Source organism: Boleophthalmus pectinirostris, unplaced genomic scaffold (genome assembly GCF_026225935.1).
Source record: "Boleophthalmus pectinirostris isolate CB_2022bp ecotype Guang Dong unplaced genomic scaffold, ASM2622593v1 HiC_scaffold_14, whole genome shotgun sequence".
Lineage (NCBI taxonomy): Eukaryota > Metazoa > Chordata > Actinopteri > Gobiiformes > Gobiidae > Boleophthalmus > Boleophthalmus pectinirostris.
Window position 1 is genome coordinate 4,502,578 of NW_026571047.1, and position 13,543 is coordinate 4,516,120.

At 41.0% G+C, this 13,543-nt stretch overlaps 5 protein-coding genes across 6 annotated transcripts in view; 1 reads left to right on the plus strand and 4 right to left on the minus strand.

Moving 5' to 3' along the window:
* The first annotated feature begins 578 nt into the window (after nucleotides 1-578).
* Nucleotides 579-7,383, plus strand: LOC110155158 (PI-PLC X domain-containing protein 1-like). Its single transcript, XM_020919214.2, has 7 exons — nucleotides 579-728; nucleotides 798-915; nucleotides 2,594-2,718; nucleotides 2,878-3,009; nucleotides 6,046-6,210; nucleotides 6,290-6,485; nucleotides 7,136-7,383. The coding sequence occupies exons 2-7, from the start codon at nucleotides 798-800 to the stop codon at nucleotides 7,366-7,368; spliced, it is 969 nt and encodes a 322-aa protein (XP_020774873.1). The 5' UTR covers nucleotides 579-728; the 3' UTR covers nucleotides 7,369-7,383.
* Nucleotides 7,353-8,775, minus strand: LOC110155159 (histone H4). Its single transcript, XM_055150486.1, has one exon. It carries the CDS (start codon nucleotides 8,638-8,640, stop codon nucleotides 8,329-8,331), a length of 312 nt encoding a protein of 103 aa, XP_055006461.1. The 5' UTR covers nucleotides 8,641-8,775; the 3' UTR covers nucleotides 7,353-8,328.
* A 291-nt stretch (nucleotides 8,776-9,066) lies between these two features.
* Nucleotides 9,067-9,941, minus strand: LOC110155192 (histone H2A). Its single transcript, XM_020919251.2, has one exon. The coding sequence runs from the start codon at nucleotides 9,925-9,927 to the stop codon at nucleotides 9,550-9,552; it is 378 nt and encodes a 125-aa protein (XP_020774910.1). The 5' UTR covers nucleotides 9,928-9,941; the 3' UTR covers nucleotides 9,067-9,549.
* A 727-nt stretch (nucleotides 9,942-10,668) lies between these two features.
* On the minus strand, nucleotides 10,669-11,078 carry LOC110155168 (histone H2B 1/2). The gene has a single exon (XM_020919224.2). The coding sequence runs from the start codon at nucleotides 11,067-11,069 to the stop codon at nucleotides 10,695-10,697; it is 375 nt and encodes a 124-aa protein (XP_020774883.1). The 5' UTR covers nucleotides 11,070-11,078; the 3' UTR covers nucleotides 10,669-10,694.
* Nucleotides 11,079-12,618: 1,540 nt separating this feature from the next.
* Nucleotides 12,619-13,543, minus strand: part of LOC110155179 (ras-associating and dilute domain-containing protein-like) — a 63,402-nt gene continuing 62,477 nt past the window's right edge. For both annotated transcript variants that reach the window (XR_008631783.1, XM_055150618.1), the window contains exons 17-18: nucleotides 13,058-13,197; nucleotides 12,619-12,766 (exon numbers count right to left, since the gene is read on the minus strand). Coding sequence is in view for 1 of the 2 variants with exons in the window: in XM_055150618.1 (XP_055006593.1) it covers nucleotides 12,673-12,766; nucleotides 13,058-13,197 (234 nt within the window). In the remaining variant the exon portion in view is untranslated. The remainder of the gene's footprint in view (nucleotides 12,767-13,057; nucleotides 13,198-13,543) is intronic.

Below are 13,543 nucleotides of genomic sequence, written 5' to 3' on the forward strand. Positions count from 1 at the left end.
AAAATGGACCCTCCACCAAAACCATTACACAGTGTACCTTTAAATTAACTGTACGTGTCCTGTGCTCTTTCAGTTTTAAAATAATTGCTACAATCCCAACTGAGTTGTGTCTCCAAAGTCTTAGCCTGCAGATCGAGACACATCCAAGTTTCCCTCATTCTAAGTTTATGGACAGACCTCATGTAAATGCTCAGAACCTCCAGAATTCCCTCCCTGAGCTGCAGAGGCTTCACTAGCACTGACTCATGACTGGTGCAGGGGCTGGGGTTTACAGAGAGATCATTCAGAGCAGAGAGAAAGATTTTTAGGTTTAAACACATTGGATTTGAGCATTGAAACTGGCAACCCAAATGAGCAAGAATATAGACTTAGACAAACTTTATTGATTCACAAGGGGAATTATTTGGACACTGTAGCTCACACATCACAATATAATATGATAACAAAGATCAAACATAGAAATGGTAATAATACATTCTAAATGCTAATGAAAGATTGTGCACATGGTTCCTTTAAATCCATCCCCGGCCTTTATTCTGCATATTAATTGACACAAGGCGGTGGCTAGTCTAGGGGATCCAGTATCTGCATGTTTTTCCTGTTTGGACACACCTCCTGGTCATTGTCAAAGCTGCATTAGCGCAGAACAGCTGTGCAATGCCAGGTATGCTAGCAATGACAACACCTGAGGACATTTAGAAGCAACAGTGTCTTTTACACTCGCCCAGGTGAGTCTGACTTGTCTAAACATACTCAGTACATTCACAGCATTTTAATGAAGTTATGGTTTTTCACAGATGGCACCAGGACAACAGGAACAAAACCAACTTCATGAAAATGAAAGTTACAGTGACTGGATGTCCCGACTACCTCCAGATAAACACAACACAGTGCTGTGGCATCTAGTCATACCGGGTATGTTACACTTTAACAGATTTATCAGCACTTTAACATTACCTTTTATTATAGTGATCAGATTTTCAAAATGAAAAAAAACTGAGACAGCCCTGGCTTGTGGTGATTGGAAAACTGTTCTGCACTCGACCCATTCACAACATGTCAGTAGAGTCACATTTTCTTAGTGTTTTGGTAATTTTTAAGCAGCTTTTCTGTATTTTATCTAAACAAATGACAGTTTATACCTCTCTTTACTGTTGGCAGGGGTCAGATTGGTCAAAAATAGGGACACCTGGGACATTTCTCATATAAAACTGGAACAAATCAGTGTTTTTTAATAAATCTGCTGGGACAGGGGACACAGGACTCAAAACTGGAACTGTCCCAGGTAAACAGGGACATCTGGCCCTTTTATAGTGTACAACACATTGTACATAACATTGCATTTTCAGTACATCTCAAAGGATATCATTTAAAATCCGTTTGATAGGTTTGGAAGGTAGTTTTTTTTTTACAGGAAGTAGAAAATTCTAAAACATATTGATGACCTCAGACTAGGGAGAATTCTGTCTAGAAGTTTAGCACAATTTACTTGTACAACACCGCACAACATATTTTTCTTTGTCATTGTATTTTTATTTGTCATATATGAATTTCTGTGTACATTTGAGGAGTTTTGGCCTAGTCTAAAACATGGTTGCTAGGTAACAGTTATGGACCAGTTTTGGTCTCGAGAACTTTTTTTTTTTTTTTTTTTTTACGGTCTTGGTCTCGTCTCAGACTCGACTGCTTTTGGACTCGGTCTTGTCTCAATCTTGGACTTTGAATTTGAAAAAACAGGTTTAAAAATCCTACTCATTTTCTTCACTTTCTTCACAGTTTTATGTAAAGTGGCAGTGGAAGTTTTCTAAAAGAAGGGGTTCTCAAACTGTGCCCTTTTTTCTCAAACAAAAAATGGCACAGTGTTTCAGTGCAGTACAGTTTGCTTGGGTTAAATTACCATTTATCAGAAAAAAGGAGATAGATTTATAAAAACATTGATATATATGTGCCAAAATAACTGTAAAATACAATAAATGTAGAAAATGACAAAGATGGTCTTGATTTGGTCTCGATGGGCCGTGGTCTTGGTCTTGTCTCAGTCTTGGGACCCTGTGGTCTCCGACTGGTATTGGTCTCAATTTGTGCGGTCTTGACTACAACACTATTATTCCTTAGTGTGAATTATGATTTCCAAATAGGAAGAAACGTTTGAAACCTAAATAATAGCAAAATCTAAACATTAAATGAACTTTTCTCATTACTAAACAGTATTTTGTTCTGTCCCCAGTCTTATTTAGGCAATTTTAGTTCAAGTGCAGTTTTATTCTCAGGTCTACAGGGGTGCAAAAGGTGAGCAGTGCAACCTCAGTTAAAAGTTTTGCACAGGAAAATAAAACAGTACCCCTTAACAGAAGCGTATTATGTTTGCATCCCTCACCTTTGGGTTGTTCTTCGCATCAAAACTAATCAAAAACCAACTCTCCATACATATTTACTTGACTTCCATCTATTTTATGTGAATCTTCTCCTCAAAGATTTGTCCTACTCTCTAACATTATTCTATATTTCCCTACAAAGCAATATATTTATTTATTCATTCATTTGTTCATTCGTGTATGTGATGAACTTTTGTCTTATTCTTGTTACTTTTCAGGCAGCCATGACTCAATGAGCTATGATCTGGACATTAATAGTTCCATTATAGAGCCCGCCCTGCTGAAAAAATACAGCCGTCTGCGCTGTGTCCGCTCTATAATGAGGAGGTGGGCAAAGACACAGGTAAAGTTTAGTCAGTCATTGTGATGAATGATTTGTGTTTCTATTATTTGTAATTTGTTGTAGCCATTGTAGCTCTCATCAAATACTTTAGCTTCGATTTTATTTTGCATTGATAAAAACAGTGATGCCTGCTCATGACGTGTGATATTTCTGTTTTAGGAGGCCAATATCGTAGAGCAGTTGAACGCAGGGGCTCGTTACTTTGACTTAAGGATCGCTCGCAAAGAAAATGATCCCGACCCCGACAGGCTGTACTTCTACCACGGGCTGCTCACACGCACAGATGTGGAGGTAACATCACACTTCCTATAAATAAAATAAAAACATGCTCATGGCAAAATGCACAAATCTACCACATTTTTCAGACTATAAGTGGCTTTTTTTCATGGTTTGGGTGTTTCCTGTGACTTACACTCTGGTGCGACTTATATATTAAAATGTTTGAGTGAAGTGGTGAGAGGTTCTAGTCTTGTGTGTGAGTATCTGCTGCTCCTGTTCCTCCTGTACCACTGTCACTTCACTCTACTGCACATGTCTCCTGCAGAAAGAGCCTCTGTCCTGTCTGTATCATGTCAGTCGATCGCACCATTACTTCTGCACCACTGAACAATTTAACATTTAAACTAACTTATAAAGACGACTGAGAAGACTGAAAACAAATGCCCCCAAAAAGAAAATCTGATTTTGCAGATTACAAGATGCAAGTAGCGTAATCTGCAGCTGAAAATGGTACTCGAGCTGCAGAAAGAAAGTTTGGAGTGAGTGAGAAACTTGTAACAATTGGAAGGAACTTTCCTGGAAGTCACTGGATGGATGGACAAAGCCTGGACTGTCTGTTTCTGGTCTCTGATTTTATAAAATAAAATTCTCCCAAAAAGTGCAACCTAAATGTTTTTGGTTTTTTTTATTCAAAAAGTGCGACTTATACCCTGGCACCATTTATAGTCTGAAAAATTACATTACATCTAAACCCCAAAGTCTCCAACCTGTAGGTCGGGAGCTTCCAGGAGCTCTCCACCCCCCTCCATGTAGCTCGCTAAGGGATTTCTGAATTACACATATTGTGCTGAATAACTCAAATTTGATTGATTAAATACCTATTTCTGTTCTAAATGTATAATTTTGATGCCTAATTTTGTGCACTGATAACTGTAGAATAGGTTATGTTTTATAAGCATATAACTGCACCTCATCTACAGCTTGCCATGGCACTTATATTTACATAAATTCTAGCAACCACTAAAATGAGTAGCTCTCTGGCATTTTGATTTTACAAAAAGTAGCTCACAGGAGGAAAAAGGCTGAAGACCCCTGATGTAAACATTGTATTTTGTTTGTAGAAACCTCTTTTTTCTGCAAGAAAGAGAAAAAACAAAACAAAACAAAATAACCTTCACTTGGCCTCTCCTTTCACCCCTGCCTCTCCACAATGAATCCTGTGTAAGCACCCGTGCACATACCTACAGTACTGCCTGCCCATACTTCTATATTAATAGTGGCATGGTGGATGAGTAGCAAACCTCTCCAGCTTGGTCCTGACCAAGCCTATGAGCTAGGCTTAGTCAATAGGGTTGGTCAGGCATCTAGAAACTGAAGAACAATAGAGTGTAAGCTAACCGCATACTTATAAAATCTGAATAATGCATAAGACAGGACTATTAAAGGTCCCATACAGTGCAGACTCTTGTGAACTTTTATAATCCAAAACTAGTAAAATCAAATATGACCAAGAATACCAATAAATAATAAAAAGGTAAAAACATAAATATAAAATAAAAGACACAGAGGAGCACAACAACTCATGCGGTGTTAAAGCCAGAGAGTAAAAGTGGGTCTTAAGACAAGAAAAAAATGGGTCTTATGACAAGACTTGAACCTCTCCACTGTGGGGGCTGTTGGGATGTGGGGGGCAGAGTGTTCCAGAGTTTGGGGGTCATAGAGAAGGCCCAGTCTCCCTGGTTTTAAGTCTTGTCTTAAAACCAGGGAGACTGGACTGGACTCTTGTCCAGCTGGAGCTGGAGCCGGCCCTCAGAAATCAGAGCGCGCACAAGTGTAAATTTGGATGAGATCCAATAACGTTACCTCATCAAAAACAAACCTGGAATTGTGTTTTGTTTCATTCACACATGTTTTAGTAACTCTTTATTATTAGTCTGTCTGCATCTCTAATTCTCAAAATGCTCTGTTCCACCTAGTGATGTCGCAAAGTGGTGGTTTTCAAGTCAACAACTATCTTTTACCTTTAGTCATGATTGGAAAGTAACAAATTACATTTACTCACGTTACTGTAATTGAGTAGATTTTATGAGTATTTATTTTATTTAATTAATTTTTTTTAATAGGTAATTTTCCTTTTATTCAAGTACATTTTGACCCAAGTATTACTTCATTACATTGGAACCCACCCTCATTACTGAGTAAAATCCATGAGGTTTGCTGTTCACAGCGGAGAGCATGGATTAACTCTACAAACTCTGAAAATCAACTCCTGCTCAAACTGAACACGAGCTTTACAGTCTGATGCTGTAGTGTCCAGTGGGCAGAATATTCTGGAGGACATGGCTCTTTTTCATTTCTTATATCAGCAGGCAGTGTGCAAGTGTGCACCATTTTTGTTTTGCATACTTTGATTTTGGTTATTTATTTAATTTTTTTATTGTATTGTTGTGAGTTGGACCATATAATTCAGAATGTTTAATTTGTTAAATTTGTTATGCAGTTAAAGTTCTAAGTTCTATAAAGTTCAATAACAAGAAGAAAGAGCGCAGTGTTAGTAAGAGTTAGTAAGTGTTAATAAGTTTTAGTAAGTGTTAGTAGGTGTTGTGTAATTTGTGCTGGATTAGATTTATGACTCATCCTTTTTATACATTATATAAATGAAAGTAACTATGTAACATTTTCTCATTTTAAATTAAGTACTTTTACTTTTTAGATTTTTACTTTTCCTTGAGTAGGAATTAAGCAAAGTAAAGATAATTTTAGTTAATTACAATTGTTTCTGTACTTTTTCCACCAGTCTTAGTTTTGAAGAGATTTACATTTCCAGGGCTGAAATCATCCAGATGAGTTTAGTGAAGGTGTGTGCTGCTTCCTGTATCACCACATGACATGACAAGGAAACAGAAACACAGAAACCGACTCAGTCTAAATATGCAGGGTTTGTGAGTTAAACATGTGTGAATGAAACAAAATACAACTCCAGGTCTGTTTGTGATGAGTAAACTACATTAGAACATAAAGATAAAAGATAAACTCTTTAAAATCAAGTATCATTGTACAATACTTTGAAAATGCTGCCAGCTACAATAACATGCACTGTTTTATCAGACTGCTCTCAGGACTATAAAGGAGTGGGCAGAGGAGCACCCCAGAGAAGTCCTCATCCTCTCTCTGTCCCACTTTAAAGGATTTGGCAGTAACTCAGGACACCTCCACAACCATCTCACCAACTTCATCAAGAACCTGTTCGGCTCCAAACTGGTCCCCAAACCTGTAAGCACGCCTTCTACACACATCAGACAATCAACTACTAGTATTTGTTTATATTATACTTACAAAGGCAATGTTCCAGATGAGAAATGAAGACATGCCAACGTTGCAGAGGTGCTGGGACCATAAGCAAAATGTGATTGTTTCTTATGACCACCGTGAAGCCACCAGTCAGCCCGTGTTCTGGTTCAAAATCAGGTACTTCTACGGGGACGGCATGGATACGAACAAAGTGGAGGAAATTCTCACAAGGGATCTCAAAGTTGCCTCTCAAGCTTGTAAGTAGTTCCAGTCTGAGCTCTTTTCCACTTTACAGGATAGATGAGCGTGGGTTCATTTTCTTTCACCACTTTTGGCTGCTTTGTGAAGTTGTAGTGTATTGTTTTGTATCGTACTTTTGTAGATTTATAGAGAATTGTCTTGTGGGAGCATGACTGTAAGCTTGTGGGTGGAGCATTGAACAGATCTTACAGCTAAACATAAGAAGGGTTCTAATAGGGTGAACAGGAGAGATCACTAGATGACTCAAACATGTATGCCTGACATCTAAAACCTGTTTTTGATGAGGCAACAATGTTATAACATAGTATAAATGACAAATGATGACTGAGGGAGTGCTTTATTATCATTGTGATACTGGAATATTTTATGTCACTCTAATTTGCATATAGTTTGAGCTCTGGCAAATCAAAGCCAGCGATGCAGTGCTGTTATGTGCGTTTGTAGGTTTGTAAAAGAGTGGAGACAACTGCAGATTGGGACAATTGAGACTTGTACATTATTAACTTCCATGATTTAGAATTATACACAAGTACAAGTACAGGTAGTACAGGTTTAAAAACAAATGATCATCCATAGAATTGTTCTACAGCCTACTGATATTGTGATGAACACTTCCAGCCCACATTCTGCTTTCTGTTTTGTGCAGATTTCTATGTGTGCGGTCTGAACCTGACTTTACCAGAGAACGCAGGAGCTCTCAAGTACATTCTGAGATGGAGAAGTCTGGCCTCTTCCATACGGCACAGTCTACCAAAGCTGCTGAGGTGGCTCCAAATACAAGCTGCCAGGACACCTGTCAATATAGTGGCTTCAGACTTAGTGACAGAGCCCAATGTGGTCGCGACCATTGTCAGTCTGAACAAAACCGCTGTGTGTTGAGAACTGTTTTAGAAAAAGCACTGAGACTGCAGAATATTGTACTAGGCTCTAGTCTAAATGTTAACATAAATTCATAAAACTTGGATTTTAAATTTCATAAACGTGACTTGGCTGTGTCCATAGGTATGAGGCAAACATGTCCTAATCCAATGTTTACTGATCACCATTGTGATGTGATGGATTCACAATCACAAAAACACTAGACATGGTGTCCAAGTTGTGTTAATTTGGTGTTTTGGTTCTCAATACAATTATCCAATCAGAAAGTAGAATGAGTGTCTCATTTGGGTTTCCATGTCAATGCTGAAATTCTTTCTCTGATCTGAGTCATTACTCCCTAACCCTAACTATCTGCAGTTTTACCACAGACTGCATTGTATATCAATGAACATGGCTAACCCACTAGCTGCTGCGCTCCAAAGTGACCATGGGAGCGCTTCAGGCTCCACTAACTCTGGTCCAGTTCACTTAACAATGAAAAATTCTCTGTTTTCTACACTTTTCTGTATTGTAACTTGTCTAATATATTAGACATGTTTATTTCTATGCATTTTATTTATACACATGCCTGGTATTTAGTGAGTACAGATGAATTTTGTCTTGCAAGATCATGTGGAATGAGATCTAGTCTCATTTTTATCAGAACTGAAAGTTGTGAAAGTGAGGTAAATGAGTAGGTATTGTCTAATGAAGGAGCATTTTCATTATGCTGCGGCATCAAAATTGGTACGTTGAACATCAAACAACTTGTGTGGCAACGCTCATAGGTACTCGCCAGAAAACTAGAGAATTAAACCATTTCATGTTCACGGTTTTTTTTTGTCCTACAGAATAAACACATGTTACCATAGTTGTCTCTAAACTTCACAAGAACCACTTCACCAATAGTACAGAATGTGCCCTTAGATGAGTTGTGTGGCCCTGAAAAGGGCCGTTGTGTGTCACCAGAAGAAGTAGAGTTTAACCTCCGAAGCCGTACAGAGTGCGGCCCTGTCTCTTCAGGGCGTACACCACGTCCATGGCGGTCACGGTCTTCCTCTTGGCGTGCTCGGTGTACGTGACGGCGTCACGGATCACGTTCTCCAGGAAAACCTTGAGCACACCGCGAGTTTCCTCGTAGATCAGACCGGAGATACGCTTGACACCGCCGCGACGAGCCAGACGGCGGATAGCGGGCTTGGTGATGCCCTGGATGTTATCACGGAGAACTTTACGGTGACGCTTGGCGCCTCCTTTCCCCAGACCTTTACCTCCCTTTCCTCTGCCAGACATGTTCACCTCTGAGTCAGTTGAACCAAAAGATGACTGGACTCTCCGAGCGCACAGTCTTTATTCACTGACAGAGGACGTGACAGAGAACACAGGCTCTCTGGCGCCATCATCTGGACAGTATGTGCACTGAAAAAGGATAAATTCAAATAAAATTAAGTCAACTCACATTTTCCCGCTATTTTTCCTCATTTATATTCAGCAAATGTGAATAATACTATTTTAATGTAAACGCTTGCTCTTTGGTGAGATAAGAGTGTCTGTGCTGTTCTAGACTCTTCTCTTTGTGTTCACACGCTGCCTGTTGTTTTTGTGGTACTGAATGAATGCTGCAACATTGTGTTTTGTGGCACAAATGGACCGATGCTTTTATGGAGAACACTAAGTGTGATTTTTTTTAATATTTATATTCTATATCCTGTCGCTGTGCTTTGTTTGATTTGATTCAGTTATTAGTGGTGTTCCACGGGTTATCGTCTTAATTCCGTCACCACACATGTTTCTGTTCCTTGTTTAGTGTTAATTTCCTCTCCACACACTCTTCAGTACAATAAAGGTTTAGTCTGACGTGCACGGTGAAAAAAGCGGTTTTAATGACAGTGAGGAGTCTGGAAAGAGCCGTTGTTAGTTCACTTTGTGAGCGGGGACTCTACTTCTTGAGGGCCGCTGCCATCTTGGCTTTGGGCTTAGTTTGTATGTTACTGTGAGAACGATGTGAACTCAGTTTTATGAGAACATGTAAAGAACAAACGAACAACGAAGTCCGATTATTATCCACGGGAAAATTGAAAACACTAGGGTGATTTTAAGGAATACACTGCAATGTCTTCAAGATATTAACAAGTTTGTTCTTTTCTGAGAGTGCGTGGCTCTTAAAAGAGCCGTTGTTGTGAGTCGAGTCTCGGGGCGTCTTTACTTGGCCTTCTCGGTCTTCTTGGGCAGCAGCACAGCCTGGATGTTGGGCAGCACGCCTCCCTGAGCGATGGTCACTCCTCCCAGCAGTTTGTTGAGCTCCTCGTCGTTGCGGACGGCCAGCTGCAGGTGGCGGGGGATGATGCGGGTCTTCTTGTTGTCACGAGCCGCGTTTCCCGCCAGCTCCAGGATCTCAGCGGTCAGATACTCGAGCACGGCCGCCAGGTACACGGGAGCTCCGGCGCCGACGCGCTCCGCGTAGTTGCCTTTACGGAGCAGCCTGTGCACACGGCCCACTGGGAACTGCAGCCCGGCCCTGGAGGAGCGGGACTTGGCCTTAGCGCGGGCCTTTCCTCCGGTTTTGCCTCTTCCGCTCATGATTAGACTTTAACTCAGTGAAGTGGTGAGAGAATGAATGTCCTCAGACGGAGCGCAGCGTATTTATGTGCGAGAGCGCGTGCGTTTCAGCGCCGCACCAATGAGCGGCCGCGCTCAGACAAGAGGAGGAGCTCTGACTTGAACAGAATTCTCCACGGAGGAGCATCAGTTATTATTGCTGTTATTATTTGGCCTGTACAGGATAGAATAATTTAGGCTGTCACGATTAATATATTAATAGTGATAATTCAAAACTATCACAGCCTTATTTTGATCATTATAATCATTATTTGGACTGTACAGGACTCAACTTCAGTCAATTTACATTCGGTTAAAATGTTTTGAAAATTAAGTTTACAATTAAATTGTTAGACTATTCAAATAGGTGACTAAATAATCACAAGAATATTAAAATTTAAATATAATGAAAGGGGCTTGTCATTTGTCATACTCCATAGGCCCACACAAGAGTCTAATGAATCTAGTGTCTACGCGACGACACGATGCCAATGATGGTGTCCATCTTAATGGTCATCAATATGGAGATCATTAAAACTACAACCCCCGAAAAAGTAGCTTTTTGTGGAAATGTTACATAGCAAGACTTTAGATGGATGTCCGAGTGTATCCGTTAAGTTGCACACATGTCCAGACTCACAGCAACATAAGTGAAATATAACATGAGTACAGACACAGTATTGAAGCTCTTTAGTGGAGTGTGTGGCTCTTAAAAGAGCCGTTGTGTGTGTATATTGTGGTGGAGCAGTTTACTTGGAGCTGGTGTACTTGGTGACGGCCTTGGTGCCCTCGGACACGGCGTGCTTGGCCAGCTCTCCGGGCAGCAGGAGACGCACGGCGGTCTGGATCTCCCTGGAGGTGATGGTGGAGCGCTTGTTGTAGTGCGCCAGGCGGGAGGCCTCTCCGCCGATGCGCTCAAAGATGTCGTTGACGAAAGAGTTCATGATGCTCATGGCCTTGGAGGAGATGCCGGTGTCGGGGTGGACCTGCTTGAGCACCTTGTACACGTAGATGGCGTAGCTCTCCTTCCTGGTCTTTCTCTTCTTCTTGCCGCCTTTCCCGGCGGTCTTGGTCACGGCTTTCTTGGAGCCCTTCTTGGGCGCAGCCTTGGCGGGTTCAGGCATGTTTCTGATCGGAATCAGGACACTGAGGAGACGGGAGCGCGGCCGCTGCTTTTATCTGGGCCTCGCTGCGCTCTGATTGGTGGAGCGTGTAGCCGCGCTGTACTTGCTGGGGGTTTTGGGAGGAGGGTGGGTTCTTTCTCATGTTTCTTAAAGTTGTTTCTTACAAAAGATCTCCTGTCTTCTTCACGTCTTCTTCAAGATGCTCGGAGGCCTTGGAGGAGATGTAGGAAGTGTTCACAGTGCAGGCGTGCCCTCGGTGCTCTCATTTTATTTATTTTTTATTTTTTAATGGTCGTTTTCTTTTTTTAAAATCATGCAACATCCGTTACTTTATTATTCTTTAAGCCACAATGTGTGCTGTGGATTTATATGCTTTTCCAGTATTCTTAAATCTGTGAAAAAAGTTTTATTTGCAGAACTACAGTCTTGAGCGTGTAATGCTTTTAGTGGCCACTTGATGGCAGCATAAACTCTGGTGTTGCGTCCTGAGGCCGGAGGTCTACCCCGGATGCCTACTCCTGGGGCCTACATAAGACCTTATCATATTATTGAACACGTGTTTACACTGTTATTCATATGATTTCACTTATTTACATGTGATGAAATCCATTTGATTAACTATAGGGCAGTTTAAACCAGGATTTCTAGATGAATGTGTTCTTGTCACATGGTTGTCCAGGTTGTCTGCAGGGGTGCACCAGAGTGCAAGAGTGTTAAACAATCTCATTTCAGGTGCCTAAAATAATATCACTTCAAGGAAGCGTGTTATGTTTGCAGGTTATAAACTCAAATGCTCCCTCAGTCAGTGTGTTCTGGACCTGGGCCTGCACAGCGCAGCTGAGAAGTGAAAACCATTTAGGAGACTTCGCCATGAAGCTCACTGAGAGAAAGCCAAGGGTTTGCACTGACGACTACTCTGAGGATTTTAAATATAAGATATATTTAAAAAAAGAAGAAGTTAATCCCATATTTCTTGATTCATATAGTTGCTGTCTTCCATATAAAATGCATGAAGTAGTAAATATAAAAGCTGAAGAGAAGGTGTGTCCAAACTTTTGACAGGTAGTGTACTGTGTAGTGCAGGGGTGTCCAAACTTTTTTCATCAGGGGTCACATATGTAAACACAGATGAAGCAGAGGGCTGATCAAGGCCGTAGACTGGTGCACAGTACGGTGAATAATTGAAATATGTGCATGTTTAACACGAATAGCATGAATAAAGACTGATGGCTCATGCTAAGATCCTTAAAACCACACACTAAATATTAAATATTCACTTTATCAAGGTAGATTTTCCAAAAACTTGCAGTAAGAAGTACATTTTTAAATGATGTAAGGTAATTTGGGCCAATTCACCTGGAAGCCTGAGGGCCAAGAAAAATTTGTCTGAGGGCCACATGTGACCCACGGGCCGTAGTTTGGACATGCCTGGTGTAGTGTATATGTTTAGTAATCACGACCACACACATACACACACACACACACACACACACATCTCATATGTAAAAACACACATTTATTAACAGTCATAAGTGTTATACAGAAATGGGTCGTCTCTTCCAGCTGCCTGTCCTCTCTCTCCTCTCTCCTCTCTCCACTAGCATCAGTGCTGAGTGTGTGGAGCTTTGGGTCTCCGTTCTCCTCGAGCCACCAGCAGCCTCACCCTGTTACCCGACGACTGGATCAGCTCCTTTCCACTGAAAAACAAAAGAACCCATCAGAGAAGTCATAAATGGAGGACAAAAACAAAGACATTCAAGAAGCACAATGTTGTTTTTGTGGTGGGGAGTCAACCATGTAGGTATCATTTTTATGGATGGAGTTTATCTGTTTAGTTCTACTCAAAATGCCACTTAAGGAAGCTCATGAAAATACATGGATTTAAAACCTTCATGACTACAAGTAAATATTAGAGAGAAAAAAAACATGAAAAAGCAGCTACAAACTGTTAAGGAGAGTGAGTGGGAGCCCTGGTGTTTCTTACTGACCCCTGGTAGTCCACTCCCAGCAGACTGACTCCATTGACAGCCAGGATCCTGTCTCCGGGGGCCAGTCTCTCAGTGCGAGCGGCCGGGGACTCTGGGAGCACTGCGCTGATGAAGAGGCCCTTCATCTTCACCGCTGTGTTCTACAGTGTACACAGGACACTTCAGTGAATACATGAGAAGACTGGGACCCCTTATCAGTCAGAATATATATACAAGACCACACATCGCTTTCAAATACAAACAGTGAATACAACTACATTTACCAGAAGATTTATTTCTGATAGGATTTATTGTACTGCTCTAATAATAATGCATCAGTTTTATATAGCACTTTACAGAGCATTATTCATTCACTCCACACTTGGTATTGGTAAACTACTATTTGTCAGTCTGCTCCAGTTCTCCTCCATCCACCATCACTCATGTACACACCACTTTCATACTAGGCAATGTGGGTGAAGAGCCTTGCCTAAAGACACAACAACA

Excerpts from the sequence above, each read along its gene's own strand:
- LOC110155158 (XM_020919214.2), top strand. The coding sequence starts at position 798 with ATGGCACCAGGACAACAGGAACAAAACCAACTTCATGAAAATGAAAGT. Across the intron at positions 2,719-2,877 it reads GGAGGTGGGCAAAGACACAG|GAGGCCAATATCGTAGAGCA; the intron begins GTAAAGTTTAGT and ends TTTCTGTTTTAG. Across the intron at positions 3,010-6,045 it reads TCACACGCACAGATGTGGAG|ACTGCTCTCAGGACTATAAA; the intron begins GTAACATCACAC and ends CTGTTTTATCAG.
- LOC110155192 (XM_020919251.2), bottom strand. The coding sequence starts at position 9,927 with ATGAGCGGAAGAGGCAAAACCGGAGGAAAGGCCCGCGCTAAGGCCAAG.
- LOC110155168 (XM_020919224.2), bottom strand. The coding sequence starts at position 11,069 with ATGCCTGAACCCGCCAAGGCTGCGCCCAAGAAGGGCTCCAAGAAAGCC.
- LOC110155159 (XM_055150486.1), bottom strand. The coding sequence starts at position 8,640 with ATGTCTGGCAGAGGAAAGGGAGGTAAAGGTCTGGGGAAAGGAGGCGCC.